The sequence below is a fragment of the Chaetomium tenue genome (genome assembly GCF_020726465.1).
Source record: "Chaetomium tenue strain MPI-SDFR-AT-0079 chromosome Unknown F5144scaffold_5, whole genome shotgun sequence".
In the NCBI taxonomy this organism is placed as follows: domain Eukaryota; kingdom Fungi; phylum Ascomycota; class Sordariomycetes; order Sordariales; family Chaetomiaceae; genus Chaetomium; species Chaetomium tenue.
Window position 1 is genome coordinate 1,754,115 of NW_027117333.1, and position 13,324 is coordinate 1,767,438.

The window sequence follows — 13,324 nt, forward strand, 5'->3', positions numbered from 1 at the left end:
CCGGCGAGCCCGTTGCGGCGCTTCTTTTACTTTGCTTCTTCTCGGTTTAGGAGAGGTGGCTCGATACCCTGGGTTCTCTTCACTATATATATTATTTCAGACACATTTGCTTAGGTAGTGGCGCTTGGGACCAGGTATCTGTGTATCCGTATTCTACGCGACAGCAAAATAGACTCTATCTTCACACATGGTTGTTCTTGTTCCTCTGTAATTTTGGGTGTCTGTTTACTAGCCTCCTCTGCCCTATTTTAGTCCTCTAGGTTGCCATGCATATAAAAAAGCATGGAATCAAGATGCAACGCAGATCAAGCAATCAACTATCCCTAAAGTGCTCGCCCCCGGTTTACTCGGGGACGTCAGCCGGGGCCCCAGCTTCGTGTCGGTTGGCGACCAAGCGCTATTAAACTGATTAGCACACCAAGAAGATACAACATATCTCCTTGAACATACCATAAGATTCCGCAGCAGGACGGCAATGGTCACCTTGCCGGTGCTCGGCACGTAGATGCTCGCCTTCTCCTTGACGGCCGGACCGTCAAAGTTGCGGTAGCTCGAGAAGTTGATGCACACGGCGCCGTCCCGGATCAGCTCGGTGGGCACCTTGAAGGCCTCGCTGGGCACGCCGGAAATAACGACGTCGCTCAGGGGCAGCACGTTCTCGAGGCTCCATCCCTCCTTGTCGTGGACCTGATGGCGCGGCGCGCGGATGCCGCTGCCGCGGGTGAACACCTGCACGCCGGTGATGTCGACGCTGTAGACGGTGGCGCCGTCGTTGGCCAGCAGGGCGGCCAGGGGGCGGCCGTTGACCTCGCTGCGGTTGATGACGGTGATGGTCTTGCCGAAGAGGCGGTTGCCGTAGGCCAGGATCGGGTTGTAGATCTGCAGGTGCTCGAGGGTCTTCACGATGGCCAACGGGGTGCACGGCAGGATCGACTTCTTCTGGTTGGTGGGCGGGTCGAGGAAGCGCGTGTTGTGGTACATGTTGAAGAGGTGGGTGTGGCACAAGCCCTCGACGTCCTTGGACAGGGCGACCGTCTCCTGAATGTAGCGGTCTTGCTGCTGGTTGCTACGCCAGATGGGGTAGTATACCAGCATACCGTCGACAGCATCTTCGTGATTAGCGGACACCACGGCCTCTTCAAGGGCTTCCTTATCGACCTTGCGGAGGTCGAAGTTAAATCCGCTAGATCACGTTAGACTCTAGTAGATCTTTGGCATTTGGCATGGAGAACTTTGCTCACTGTTCCTCACATGTCTTCTTTGACCAGTCGGCGTACTGCTGGGCGGAAGGGTCGTCGTTGGCTAGGAATGCCGCCAAGGTGGGCTTGCTGGTAGCAGTGCCCTGGAAGCTAGCCAGAGTTTCCTTGACCTCAGCCAACAGCTTCTTGGCTATTGTGTCGGCGAGGATGACCCTGCATGTCTTGGGAACCTCTTCTGAAGCCATGGTACGGCTTTGTGTCGCTGAGTGTTTTTGGATATTTGGGTAGTTGTTTGTTGGTGAATCAACTCGGGCACCGGATGCCTGGTAGTCATAATGGCATTAGCAAGTGCTCCTGGCGGGGTAATATTCCCTGTAAGTTTGCCATCTTGTTCTTGAGCGGACAGAATTGATGTTGAGGCACGTGGGTGCACAAAATTGGTGAGATGAAAGCAATTGAAGCTTTGTAAGTCAACATGGAAATTGAAGGTCAAGTGTGGGTGACTCAACAACGCAGATAGTGCTTGTAGACCCAGAGAGGGAAGCAGCGAGAAACAGCTTACCCCGCGATATCCACTGACAAGATAGCAGGGAGGACCTAACAATTAGCTCAATGATATACAAAAGATGATAACAAGGAGATATTTTGGTTTTGCTAAACAGATACGTAAAATTGAAATTGTGAAGCACCTCACCCGAGAGTTTCGACTTCGTCTCCGATCGGTCCTTACTCACACCCTCTAACTGCCGACCCCTGTCACGCCTTGGTCTCCAGCAAAAATTTCAGGACGGGATAGAGGCCCACACCATTGCCCCTCTTACCGGTTATAGTTTAGCGTTAAACATCGTGCCAGGAAGCATCGGGACCAAGATTCACCGCCTCACCTTTTCAGCCTTTCTCAGATTTACTGCCGCGAGGCAGCGCGGGGCACCAGGGCGATAACGGCCGTGGCAAGCGGAAGCCACCCAGAGACCGAAGGGCTAGGTGAACTATGCTAAGCTGGACCAAGCTACAGGACCTTGACCGATATCCTAAACAGCTCAAACCCGGTATCGATTATTTGTGGTGCATCCTCTTACAAATCTTTACTTAAGGAAGCAACATCAAACATCAAACTTGGTTTGTGGCTGGAAACACAAGCCACCATTTGCACCATTAGGCCACGGCGCTTGAACAGACTGTGCAAAGTGGCGTCATTTTTCACAAGAAACTCTTGGAAAACTAGATACTTTGAGACCCTTTCATCAATATCATTGATGTTCGAATTGTCCTTGGGCGCATTTGAGTCTTGACCATGGCCCAGTTCAAGCAGTGGGCATTGGAGTATGTGCTCTCGGATGATGAGCCGGCACAACTGGAAATTACAAAGAAAGCAGCAAAGGGTGAGTGAGGGAGATCCCATTTACCCTCCAACATATTTGTGTACCTCTTGCTGATTTGCCGTTCTAGAAATCGAGAGCTCTCGTGCAAGCAGTACGGTGGTAGGAAACTGGGCCGCTTCGGTGCAGCAATGGATGACCCCAGCAAATGCCGATGATGATAAGATGGAGGATGAGGATGAAGGGGGGAGCGGTGATATCATTGCCAGGGCCAAGGGTGAATTCAGTCTCTTTTGTTCAGGGGCTAGCCAGAAACTAACAACTGCTCTCGGGACTTAGCTCTCGGCTTCCTTGCAGGGACATTAGAGGTACTTTATAAGAGCGTGTTAAGATCTGACCAAGGTTTGACACCCCTCCCTCTTGTTAAATACAACCTCACTCACATCGCTGCAGTACTCCGCCTCATTGGCTTCTTCGGCGCCATGTTCTCCTACGATCACAAAGCGGGCATCACAGCATCCGCCAAGGCCTTGAGGCAGTTGTACGCGATGAAGAACTTCAAGCCCAGCATGGGCATCAAGATCCTGGAGGATGTCTGCAAAATAAAGGAAGACTTCCGGTTACAGATTGCCGTCACCAGGCTAGAAATCTATGAGCTCTTCCTCAGCTTGATCCAAGACCCGGCCGTCAGCAGCGAGTTAAAGCACAAATACGGGTCCTCCTGCGGCTTCGTTGTCGACCTTCTCCAGGTGTGCCAGAATGAGAGAGACCCACGGAATCTCATGGTCTGGTTTAAGATCCTCGCTCTACTCATCAAGGATTACGACCCTTCGGCTGAGGTAACCAAGGAACTCTTCAAGGTCTTCTCTGCTTACTTCCCCATTTCCCTACGGAGCTCAGCTACACCGATAGGCATCACCGCAGAAGATCTCAAGGAGGTTGTAAGAGGGTGTTTCTCGGCCCACCAGCGCGTCGCGGACCACGCCTTTCCGTTCCTCATTCAGAAGCTGGATCAAGGAGATGCCGTTACTGTGGCTGTCAAGGTTAGTTGACCGAACTTCTGTTTGGCGGCGCGTTTGGTTTTGGCGCTAACTTCGACTAGTTGGACATATTGAAGACTATCCAAGCGTGCATTGAGCAGTACAAAAATCCACAGGCAACCGTCGTCCCACATGTCGAAAAGATCTGGAACTCGCTCAAGTACGAGGTCCGGAATGGCGAGGTGAAGGAAACCATAGATGCAACTCTAGACGTGCTCCGGACCATCGCTCGAAAGCTCGACGGTACGAAAACCTACAAGCTCGATGTGTCGCTGCTCAAGAGCTACGTCGATCTCGTTTCGAGGGACTGCCGGGACGACCTCGCAAATCCTACCTACACGAAACAGGCCGGGTTGCTCTTAATGACAGTCATAAGCGCCAATATCAGGGCATACGTGCTCTACAACGCCAGCTTCATTGACACCATCCGGCAAAATCTCCGTCAGCCCAAATCACCCTCCCACACACGGGACCTTCTCTTGCTTCTAAACTCCCTTCTCAAGACTCGGATGGAGCTGTTTAGGGACAGGCAGCAGGCACATTCTGAGGATGAGGAAAGTTTGAAGGCCGAGTCCCGTACTCACCTGGACACGTTATTCCACGATGTTTACCTCCCCGTATGGACCGACAAAATCAAGGAGCCTGTTTCCGAGGAGAAGGATGTGCTCAAGCAGGTTATACAGGGCCTTGCCTTGCTCGTCAGCCAACAGGTTCTACAACCCGACGGGACCCCTACTCTCTTGTGCTCTGGATCGGTCTGCTCCGAGATCTGCTCACTCCTGACCTCCACTATTACGAAAGGGTTGACTCTAAGTCCGAATGACACCTCGGAGGACGACACCGCCGTGGAAGACGAAGCGGTTTTGGGTCTACGCACGGTCGTCATGAACTATGCCGAGGGGTACCGAGAGCTCGCGAGCAGGATCAAGGCAGGTATCAAGTCGCGCGACTGGGCTAAACCCTCGCAGTATTCGCTTGATGCCCTAAAGGATCTCTTGTCTCGTTTCACCTTCATTGGGTGTTCCGAAGTCCCGTCAAGCATCACAACTGATACCCAAACGCAGTTCTCTCCGCTTCAACATTTCATCACACTGACGGCGAGCCTTTTGGAAATTTTCCCGCTTTCGCCCAACTCCGAATCTATTCGGGCAGATGACGGCGCGTCTGCGAATTCCCATGTCATTTCCTCGCTCCATGCCTCGGTCATCTGGTTCCGGGATGCCTGTGAAGCAAAATACGGAAAGAGCGCTCTCACTTCAAATTCACCCGATAACAAAGATTGGGTGGATGAGTTCAAGGAACTACCTGAAGACTGGTTGTTGCAAATACAGCGCGACATTGCTGCGCCGAACGCGGGACTGACCCCGTTAAAGGAGAATGGCTCTGAAGTGTATCGCCAATTTCTGAAGCTCGGCCTCTTCGTTGTGAGGTTTCTATACCGTTCCGCATCCGCTGGAGTGCGTGGGCCATGGGACGAGACGGCACTTGTCCAGCTCTCCCAGATGGCCGCACTCGTGGTGAGCAGTCTGGACGAGAAGCTGCAAGTGTCCTGCAACCTAGCCTACCAAGCTTTCAATTTTTTCCGCGGCACAACAGGGCCGCTCCTCGAGACACGATCCGACCTTCTAGGGGCCCTATTAACGCTGGGTATTCTCCAGGGACTGCGGCCAGGGGCAATGGCAGGATTAGTATGTCGTATCCCTTCACAACTAGCGGGCCGAACTAATGAATACTCCCAGTACAACCCGGGCGGATTCGCAGAACGGTTCACAAGTGGCACGCCCACCTTCAACACATCCCGTGAAAGCGACATCCGGGCAGCCATCGGCGCGATACTTGCCAACAAGTTCAAACCCGAAGCTTCCACCCCCGTACAGGAGTTGGAAGTGCTGAAGCGGGTGCTCGACTTCTGGGGCGACTGGTTGAAGAAGGAAACCGCCGCTCCCTCCCCGGCCGACCCTGCTGCCTTCCGTGCCCACAGCACAACCGCCCTAAGCGTCATCGCCGGTGCCGCGGCCCGCCAGGACCCGCACGTCCTCACCCTCATCCCGGTTCTCCACCAGGCAGCCTCCACCCCCACCCCCAACGGCGAAATCCTCGCCGCCTCCCTCGGCCTCATCGTCAAGCAGAACCCCCTCCTCACCCCCGAAAACCACGCCATCATCCGGCGCTTCCACAAACAATGGACCTACGCCCACCTCGCCAAACCCCTCCTTCAACCCGCCCAGCCCGGCTCCCCCAACAACGACCCCCTCACAGCAACCCGCTACCGCGTAGCCGTGCTGTCCATCGTCGCCAACGGCCCCTTCACCGTCTACCAAGACGACCTGGCGCCGCTGATCCGGCTGCTCGTCACCGCGCTCACCCAGCGCGCGGGGCTCTCGGACGAGACCGCCTGGGCGCAGACCGTGGCCGCGCTCGAGGTGCTGGTCGAGGTGCTGGCGAGCGAGCCCGACGCCCTAACGGGGCACCTGAGGGCTGTCATCGGCGGCGCAACGGGCGTTTATCAGGAGTGCGCTGCTCAGCAGGGTGCCGTGCGCACGCTGTGTCGCCGCCTCGCGCTGCAGGTTCTGGGGGGGATTCCGGGCCGGTTTGAGGAGCGCCATGTTAGGGCTTATGCGCCGCCGACGCAGCGGATTTTGGCGGTGGCGTGTGGGGATTCGGTGAGGAGGGTGAGGGAGGTTGCGAGGGCTACGAGGGGGAGCTGGGCGAAGGTTGGGTTGTAGATGGGTTGGAGTACTGAGTAGGGTGGAAGAGAACTTGCAAGTCTGGTTGGGTCTACAGAGATAAAGAGACATCTAGAACCGTATCTGCTGGCGCTAGAAACCATAACATCTAGCATGGGACTCTAGAATTTCTCCACTTGAGCCGAGTGGTCCCGTAGAACTGGCCATGGTAAATGTAACCTGTATTTTAATTCCGATCAAGTCCATTTTATTAACCAACCCATACATCCGCAACCAGCGCCATCCTCCACAACTCCCACCGCAAACACTTCTCCCGTCCATCCCACCTCACGCCTTTCTCCTCTTCCCCCCCGTCTTCCCCGCCGCCGCCTCCGACCCAGTCGCCTCCTCCGCAGCAGACCCAACCACACTAACATTCGCCTTGGCGAGCGCATCCAACATCTCAGGCGTATACGCCGCCGCAGCATCACCACCACCACCACCACCACCCTCCCCCCCCTTCCCCACGGCCGCCGCCATCGCCGCCCTCTTCGGATCCGCCCTCCCAATCAGCGGCACACTCCCCGCCAACACGACCTGAAACGGCGCGGCCACAAAATGCCCCGCCGCATCAAACCACTCCCCAAACGCGCGCGCAAACTCCAGCTCCTCCCTCCGCCCATCCTTCCCCGTCACCTCCACACTGACCCTATACACAGGCACATTCTTCTCCACGCGCGTCGCGATCCGCAGCGTCTCGCCCGTGGTCTTGCTCCGGCCCACGTACACGGTGCCGCGCTCCGCGCGCGCGATCCACAGCGTCAGCGCGCCGTTGAGGAGGGTGTACACGGCGACGGCGACGGCGGTGAGGTGCTTGGTCGACTCGAAGCCGAAGTGGTAGTCCCAGCCGAAACAGGCGGCGGCCAGGGTGAAGGCCGAGAAGCCGAGGGCCAGGCGCACGTCCGTGAGGTGGTGGGATTGCGTGAAGCCCAGGCTGTTGAGGTAGTTGGGGAGGGCGTCGTCGGTGGTGTTTTTGAGGTCTGGTTTGGGGGGGGGAGGGTTGGTTAGTGGGGGGGTTGGTGGGTGTTGATAGAGGGGGTAGGTGTGTGTATTTGGTGTGGAAAGGGAAGAGGAGCTGGGGAGAGGGAGCAGTTGGGGTAGATGTAGAGGAGGGAGGGAGGTAGGTGGATGAATGGATGGGATGTGGGATGTCGGAGATGGGTGGCTTACCTGCTACATTGTAGACTGTGATCTTTTCTTGGGAGGTTGCCATTGTTGCTGGTGGATATGCGGAACCCAGAAGTGGTTCTGGCTACCTGTCGACTTATTGTGGGTGGTCGAGTTGTGTGAAGTCGAAGGTGCCGGTGGGCATGGACTCTTAGAGCTTCACTTGCGGAAAGGCCACCTGCGCAGTTGGACGAGCTTCAGCTTTCCCTCCGATTGGCCTAATCTGCACGTCTCGTTCAGGTTACACTGGCCGACAGGGGTCCCGACCTATCAGCCCCTGTGCTTGGCACCCTCTGGCCAAAAAAAGCCGAACTCCAAGTGTAGGTGCTGCCGAAATCTTGGATTACAGAAACGCAAGGAAAGCCGTCCGGAGGCCTAAAACCTACTTTTTATTTGACTATGCTTCTTCTATTTGATCACTTTTGCTCTAACTAACTCCTTGCCCTCTTTTTTATTTCTTGGTTTACCTCCCTCTTTTTCTCTTTTCTTGATATCTCGCTCCCCTTTTGAGTTCCGCCTTTTTTGGCCAGAGGGGGCTTGGCTCGAGGTTCCAGCGGGTCCGGGCGACAACAACTCGCATGCTTCTGGAGCAGACAAAACACCAAGCTCCAGGTTACTTGAGGAGAAGCAGTTCAACCAGCGCAAAGCAGTTGGCAACGACACGATGGCGCAGGTCCCGGTGCAGACGATCCATAGGGATCCCCAGTTATTGTCAGTTCTGACTCCTTGGTGATATGGGGCGTTCAATTGCTGATACTGGACCGACAATAGCTACTGGATTCTCTTTCCCATCACCATTGTCATGGTACACACGTCCCCCATCCCTTCGCACACCTGACGCACCTTCGGCACGCAATGCGCAGTAACTTACACACCCGGCGCTAGATTCTGACCGGTGTCCTCCGCCACTATGCGACCGTCCTGATGGCCTCGGCCCCGAAGAAGCAAGACCAGAAGACGACGCGTGAGCAGCGGTCATTGCTCCACGGTATCAATGTGCGCGGCAACTACCACGTCCTCTCGAAGCCCTCGCTTACCACCCGACGCGACGCCCTGATCACGGCCTACGAGTCGGGCGCATATCTCAAGAACCCCGACGGCCGGGGCCAGCCGCCCCCGAACCCGATGAGCGACCCTAGCGCTATGGAGGGCATGATGGGCATGATGAAGAACCAGATGGCCATGATCATCCCCAACACGTTGATCATGAGCTGGATCAATGCCTTTTTCAGCGGCTATGTGATCAGTGGGTAGCCCGGATGCTTTTGCTTGGGATTGGATGGAGTGGCTGACAAGAACAGTGAAATTGCCCTTCCCGCTCACAATCAAGTTCAAGAGCATGCTCCAAGCTGGTGTGGCAACTAGGGACATGGACCCGAGGTGGATGTCAAGCATCAGCTGGTACTTCCTCTGTATCTTTGGGTTGCAGTCTGTGTTCAATTTCCTGCTCGGCAGCGAGAATGGTATGCTATCCTACTCTGTCTATCCGAGAGCCCTGCTAATCCGCCCCTTTAGCCGCCAGCCAGATGGCGCAGCAGATGAACCAGATGGGCCCGCAGGGGGCAGGCCAGATGTTCGGCCCCGGCGTCGACCCCAACAAGCAGTTTCTCGCCGAGGCGGAGAACCTCGCCGTCATCGAGCACCACTCCGTCTTGGACGGTGTCGAGCAGCGTCTTCTCGCGGGTATCAAGGTGTAATATATCAAACCACATAGATCGCCCTGTAAGATGCGAAATATGTTGCGTTCCGTCAGCCTACCAGTCATTACTCCCACCACAGGCAGCAGCCGAGCCCCGGGCCACTCATGGATCCCGTGATTGTGTATGGCGGTTTCGTGTGGATCGGCGGCGCAACAACGGCCTCGGACCCTTCAGGCACTTCCACTGCCTCGACCGGCTTCGAGGGGGCCTGGTCATGCCACTCTTCCGAGATGACCCGGAACCGGACCATTTCGTTGTCATCAAAGTACATGGCTTGATCATCCTCCTTCCAGATCCAGAGGTTATCAGATGGCTCGCTAGGGGGTCGTGTTAGCGAGGATCGGGTGACCAAGGGTTGGGATGGGTTCATACAATTCTGAGCCTTCGGGTAGCTCGGTCCAGGGAATGAAGATGTCGTCGAAGAAATCTGTGCCGACTGCAAAGGTAGTTAGTACAAGCGACAACATGAGAACCAAATAGGATATAGGATAGACCAACGGTGTATCCCCTCTGGTGACTGGTCCATAATCCGTGCTGCAATGACCTCTCCCTTGTAGGGCCTAAACACCACGACGCGGAACTCAACTACGCAACATCAGCATAGGAAACATCCAGTCGAAAATTTAGGGCGATTCGTACCGTTGACATTGACTAACCCGTCGCCATGTCCGATGAGACCTTCTGATGTCCATAGGATGTCCCAGAGGCAGATGCAGAGTCCGATCTTTTGCACTACCTACGAGGAATTGGTTAGCTAGGAGAGACATGCCGAAAGGGGAAAGGTGGAAAGCTCGAACTTGCCTTGTTGGCATATTTGGAGTTGATATTGTCTTCGATTGCGATATGACTTTGCTTCCTGAAGTCATCAGGCGCAATCTGCACCAGGTCGGCGATTTTGGTCTATCCCAATATTCATCATGTTAGTGCGCGAGCAAACAAACCGATGACAATTGAACTGAGTGAACAGAAAGATATACTGACTAAAATGAACATTCCAGTTGGATTTCTAGATTCCCGTTATACCATGCAAGGAAGTGGGACAATTCAACCAAGAAAGTGGAAGTGATTGGTATCACGGAGAGTTTTAGCACAGGCTTCACTTGGGAGCCTTGATTACGAAATTGTCAAGTCAGAACGTGTAGAGAGTCACGCTGAGTACCGGATATGTTAGCGCAAACTCGGATTTTGTAGCTTGGTCGTTGTCGTAGATAGGCTCATGAAATAAACCGTCATAGAAATAAATCGCCACCCCGTTTGACCCCCACAGTCAAGGTTAGGTAACTTGCATGAGAGTTCCAGGACCCTTGCCTCATCCTGACCTGGAATTCTGCCGATATGACCCACTTTCGACCACACCGCCTTGGCAGTACCACCGTGCGAATACACTTCCTGACAGTTTCGAGTCGCCAACCGTCCTTCCTCATTCAAATCCACACCGAGCCATCTCCATTTTCCCTCCCAGTTTCAACCTCGAACCACCCCATCCCGACAAAACCGCATGTCAACTCCGGCGGCCCGCACTGTTCATCTTTGGAACAATCCCCTTTCCATTCCTCTCTCACGGCCGTTGAAGGTTTTCGGATTCAAGTGAAGACGCGTCCATCGGCTGCTGGGCCTTGTGGTGGTACCCGGGTCGTCCTTGGGAAGTTCGCCCTGTTCTTGTTCTGACCTCCAAGTTTTGGGTTCCTCACTGCTGGACAATCTCGACTACTGAACCATGTCCTACAATTACGGACCCCCTCCTCCGGCTCCTCCGCCCGCACCCCCGAGCGATGGCCCCGGCGGTTATTCCTCGTACGGCCCTCCTCGAGGTGGTCACAGCGGCAGAGGTCGCGGCGGCCCTGATCGCGGTGGTTACCATCAACCACACCAAGCACACCAGCCGCACCAACCGCATCAACCACATCAACCGCACCCAGGCTATGGCTATGGCCAACAGCCGCCCGCCTACGGAACCCCGAGCCCTGCACCTTACGCCGGCCCCCCTGCCCAACCCGGCTACCCCCAGCCTCAGCAACAGGCATGGCACCCTGAGCACGGGCAGCAACATCCCCCACAAAACCCACCGCACGCCCCTTTGCCCCCACAGAACTACCACCCGAACTATGCCCCTCAAATATACCAGCAACAACCAGCCTACAGCGGCCAGCCCCCGTACCAACCGGCCCCTCAGCCTCCCTATGGCCAGGCTTATCCGGCTCCGGGCCCGCACAGTGGTCCCCCGGCTCAGCAGTGGGGAGCTCATCCACAGCAACCTCCGGCCCACGGTGCATATGGCGGCGGCGGTGGGCGTGGCGGCCGTGGCGGCTACAATGATCGCGGGGGTCCAAAGGGGCAGATGATGGGCCCTCCAATTCGCATGGGCTTTGATGGCGGCCAGCCCCAGACAGCACCCGCTCCAGTGAGCACTCCATACCCTTATGGTGGCCCTCCTGCTCCTCCGGCGCCGTATCCTGCCCCCTACCAAAGCTACCCGCCCCCGGCTCCCTATGCGCCCACCCCGCCGTTTGATGGCCATTCTGGTGGTTCGCGCCATCACGGCCGCGGCGGTTTCCACCACAACAAATCTCGCCCTCAGTTTGGAGGTGACAAGAACCGCGGCCGCAACCACAACCAGAACAAAGGACTGGCGGCTCAGACGCCTCCCACCCAGCATCAGAAGCCTGACGCTGCGTCGGCCGGCAAGAAGAAGAAGCGTAAGACTAACACGCTCGGCCTGACGCCCGGTGACGAGTCGGATGAAGATGACGAAAATGAGGAGGAGCGCCTGAACGAGATGTACGGCGCTGACGCTCCCAAGTATGCTTACTATCCTCCATGATGCCATTTTAGCCGATACTAACGCTGTATAGCCCCAAATCCTCGTCTGATATTGCTGCATGGATTGCCGAGCGCCGGGCCAAATTTCCTACCAAGAGCAGAATCGAAGCCAGGAAGAACGCCGCCAAGGCCCAGAACGGCGATTCCCATCAAGGAAAGGGAAATGCGCTGGAGCAGAGGGCTGAGAAGTTGCGGAAGCAGCTCGAGAAGGTCGAGTCGAGCATCAAGCGAAAGCGCGAGCAGCAGGATGAAGGCGACGACATGAGAGATATCGACCTGAGCTCTCCCTCGAGCGATGCTAGGTCGGACGACGAGAAGCCTGAAGTCATGTCGACTCGTCAGGAGCCCAGCAACGTCCCCCCGCCGCCCAGGAAGGCGGATCCGACTAAGCATTGCAAGTATTACTCTACAGGTGGTACCTGTGGTAAGCGGGGCAAGTGCCGCTTCGTCCATGATCCCGCCGTCCGCGAAGCCGCCCTGAGGGAACGCGAGATGAACGGTGGCCGTATCACCTTGCAGCAGCGCATCACCCTCAATGATAAGCACCAGGAAGATCTCGCTATTGTCGAGACCCTCAAGCGCCTTCAGGACGCGGGTATCCTTCCCAATAAGCTAGGCGCCGAGGCCTCGAACGAGCAGTCCGAGGAGGATACGGCGGCTAACGCTGAGGTGCCTGCCACGAACGGGGGATCTAGCAATGGCCTGCCTCCGATTCCGCCGCCGCCCTCCTCGGACAACAACGGCAACACGACCAAGTACCCCGGTTGGAATATGAGCGGTTTCGGGAACACAGGTGTCAGGCCGAGCGAATAGGATTCTCCCCCCCAGCCTTGTGGTCGCGGCAACCGTTGCTCCCATGGGTCAAACCGCCGGAAACACGGCCGCCGAGGCCTGGCTCGCAAACACCTGCTAAGGAAGTAGTACGATTTCTACGGTGTCTCCCCAGCTGGGAGCAACCCAATCCGTCACGTCATCAACGCGCTGCGATCTTGTCTTACTGCCATTATGTCTGGTTCATGGAGTTGTCTCGACAGTGTCGAGGGCGGCTTGGGCGCTGTGGTTGTACAATCATCTCAACTTTACGGGTTTACGGGCTTAATTTCTGCTTTATTTCTTATATTCGGAAGTCTAAAACGGTCGGTGTGGGTTTTCAGGGCTTCGGAGTCTGGGTGGTTAGAGCCTTCCTCACCGGAGCTGGACGATACCCGCCCCCTGCAGTTGCGCTTTAGATGGGCAAATTGGGCGAGGCAGTCGGGCAGCGTATAGGAACTGCATTGATTCGTTGGTTTTTAATTTCGGGCTCCTCCCGTGCCGCGTTGTACGCGTTATCGGGGCATTTGCAGCCACAAGTGT

The 13,324-nt window shown here is 55.9% G+C and overlaps 6 protein-coding genes across 6 annotated transcripts; 3 read left to right on the plus strand and 3 right to left on the minus strand.

Moving 5' to 3' along the window:
• Positions 1–343: 343 nt before the first annotated feature.
• On the minus strand, positions 344–1,444 carry F5144DRAFT_604131 (uncharacterized protein; the record flags this gene model as incomplete). The annotated part of the gene is made up of 3 exons (XM_066791327.1): positions 344–397; positions 451–1,183; positions 1,242–1,444. The coding sequence occupies 3 exons, from the start codon at positions 1,442–1,444 to the stop codon at positions 344–346; spliced, it is 990 nt and encodes a 329-aa protein (XP_066641286.1).
• A 901-nt stretch (positions 1,445–2,345) lies between these two features.
• Positions 2,346–6,428, plus strand: F5144DRAFT_288119 (Dos2-interacting transcription regulator of RNA-Pol-II-domain-containing protein). Its single transcript, XM_066783782.1, has 6 exons — positions 2,346–2,581; positions 2,649–2,795; positions 2,858–2,920; positions 2,972–3,561; positions 3,621–5,246; positions 5,298–6,428. The coding sequence occupies exons 1-6, from the start codon at positions 2,494–2,496 to the stop codon at positions 6,282–6,284; spliced, it is 3,501 nt and encodes a 1,166-aa protein (XP_066641287.1). The 5' UTR covers positions 2,346–2,493; the 3' UTR covers positions 6,285–6,428.
• A 144-nt stretch (positions 6,429–6,572) lies between these two features.
• On the minus strand, positions 6,573–7,630 carry F5144DRAFT_631145 (microsomal signal peptidase 25 kDa subunit-domain-containing protein; the record flags this gene model as incomplete). Its single annotated transcript, XM_066792450.1, has 2 exons — positions 7,455–7,630; positions 6,573–7,264 (listed from the first exon to the last, which is right to left on the minus strand). Exons 1-2 carry the CDS (start codon positions 7,495–7,497, stop codon positions 6,573–6,575), a joined length of 735 nt encoding a protein of 244 aa, XP_066641288.1. The 5' UTR covers positions 7,498–7,630.
• Positions 7,631–7,807: 177 nt separating this feature from the next.
• F5144DRAFT_288146 (integral membrane protein DUF106-domain-containing protein) lies at positions 7,808–9,182 on the plus strand. The gene is made up of 5 exons (XM_066783783.1): positions 7,808–8,162; positions 8,223–8,256; positions 8,337–8,697; positions 8,753–8,914; positions 8,967–9,182. The coding sequence occupies exons 1-5, from the start codon at positions 8,116–8,118 to the stop codon at positions 9,146–9,148; spliced, it is 786 nt and encodes a 261-aa protein (XP_066641289.1). The 5' UTR covers positions 7,808–8,115; the 3' UTR covers positions 9,149–9,182.
• An 8-nt stretch (positions 9,183–9,190) lies between these two features.
• F5144DRAFT_288151 (RNA polymerase III subunit Rpc25-domain-containing protein) lies at positions 9,191–10,433 on the minus strand. Its single transcript, XM_066783784.1, has 6 exons — positions 10,133–10,433; positions 9,953–10,051; positions 9,791–9,887; positions 9,650–9,736; positions 9,524–9,587; positions 9,191–9,468 (listed from the first exon to the last, which is right to left on the minus strand). The coding sequence occupies exons 1-6, from the start codon at positions 10,142–10,144 to the stop codon at positions 9,216–9,218; spliced, it is 612 nt and encodes a 203-aa protein (XP_066641290.1). The 5' UTR covers positions 10,145–10,433; the 3' UTR covers positions 9,191–9,215.
• Positions 10,434–10,868: 435 nt separating this feature from the next.
• Positions 10,869–12,784, plus strand: F5144DRAFT_493327 (uncharacterized protein; the record flags this gene model as incomplete). The annotated part of the gene is made up of 2 exons (XM_066785967.1): positions 10,869–11,950; positions 12,004–12,784. The coding sequence occupies 2 exons, from the start codon at positions 10,869–10,871 to the stop codon at positions 12,782–12,784; spliced, it is 1,863 nt and encodes a 620-aa protein (XP_066641291.1).
• Positions 12,785–13,324: the final 540 nt, after the last annotated feature.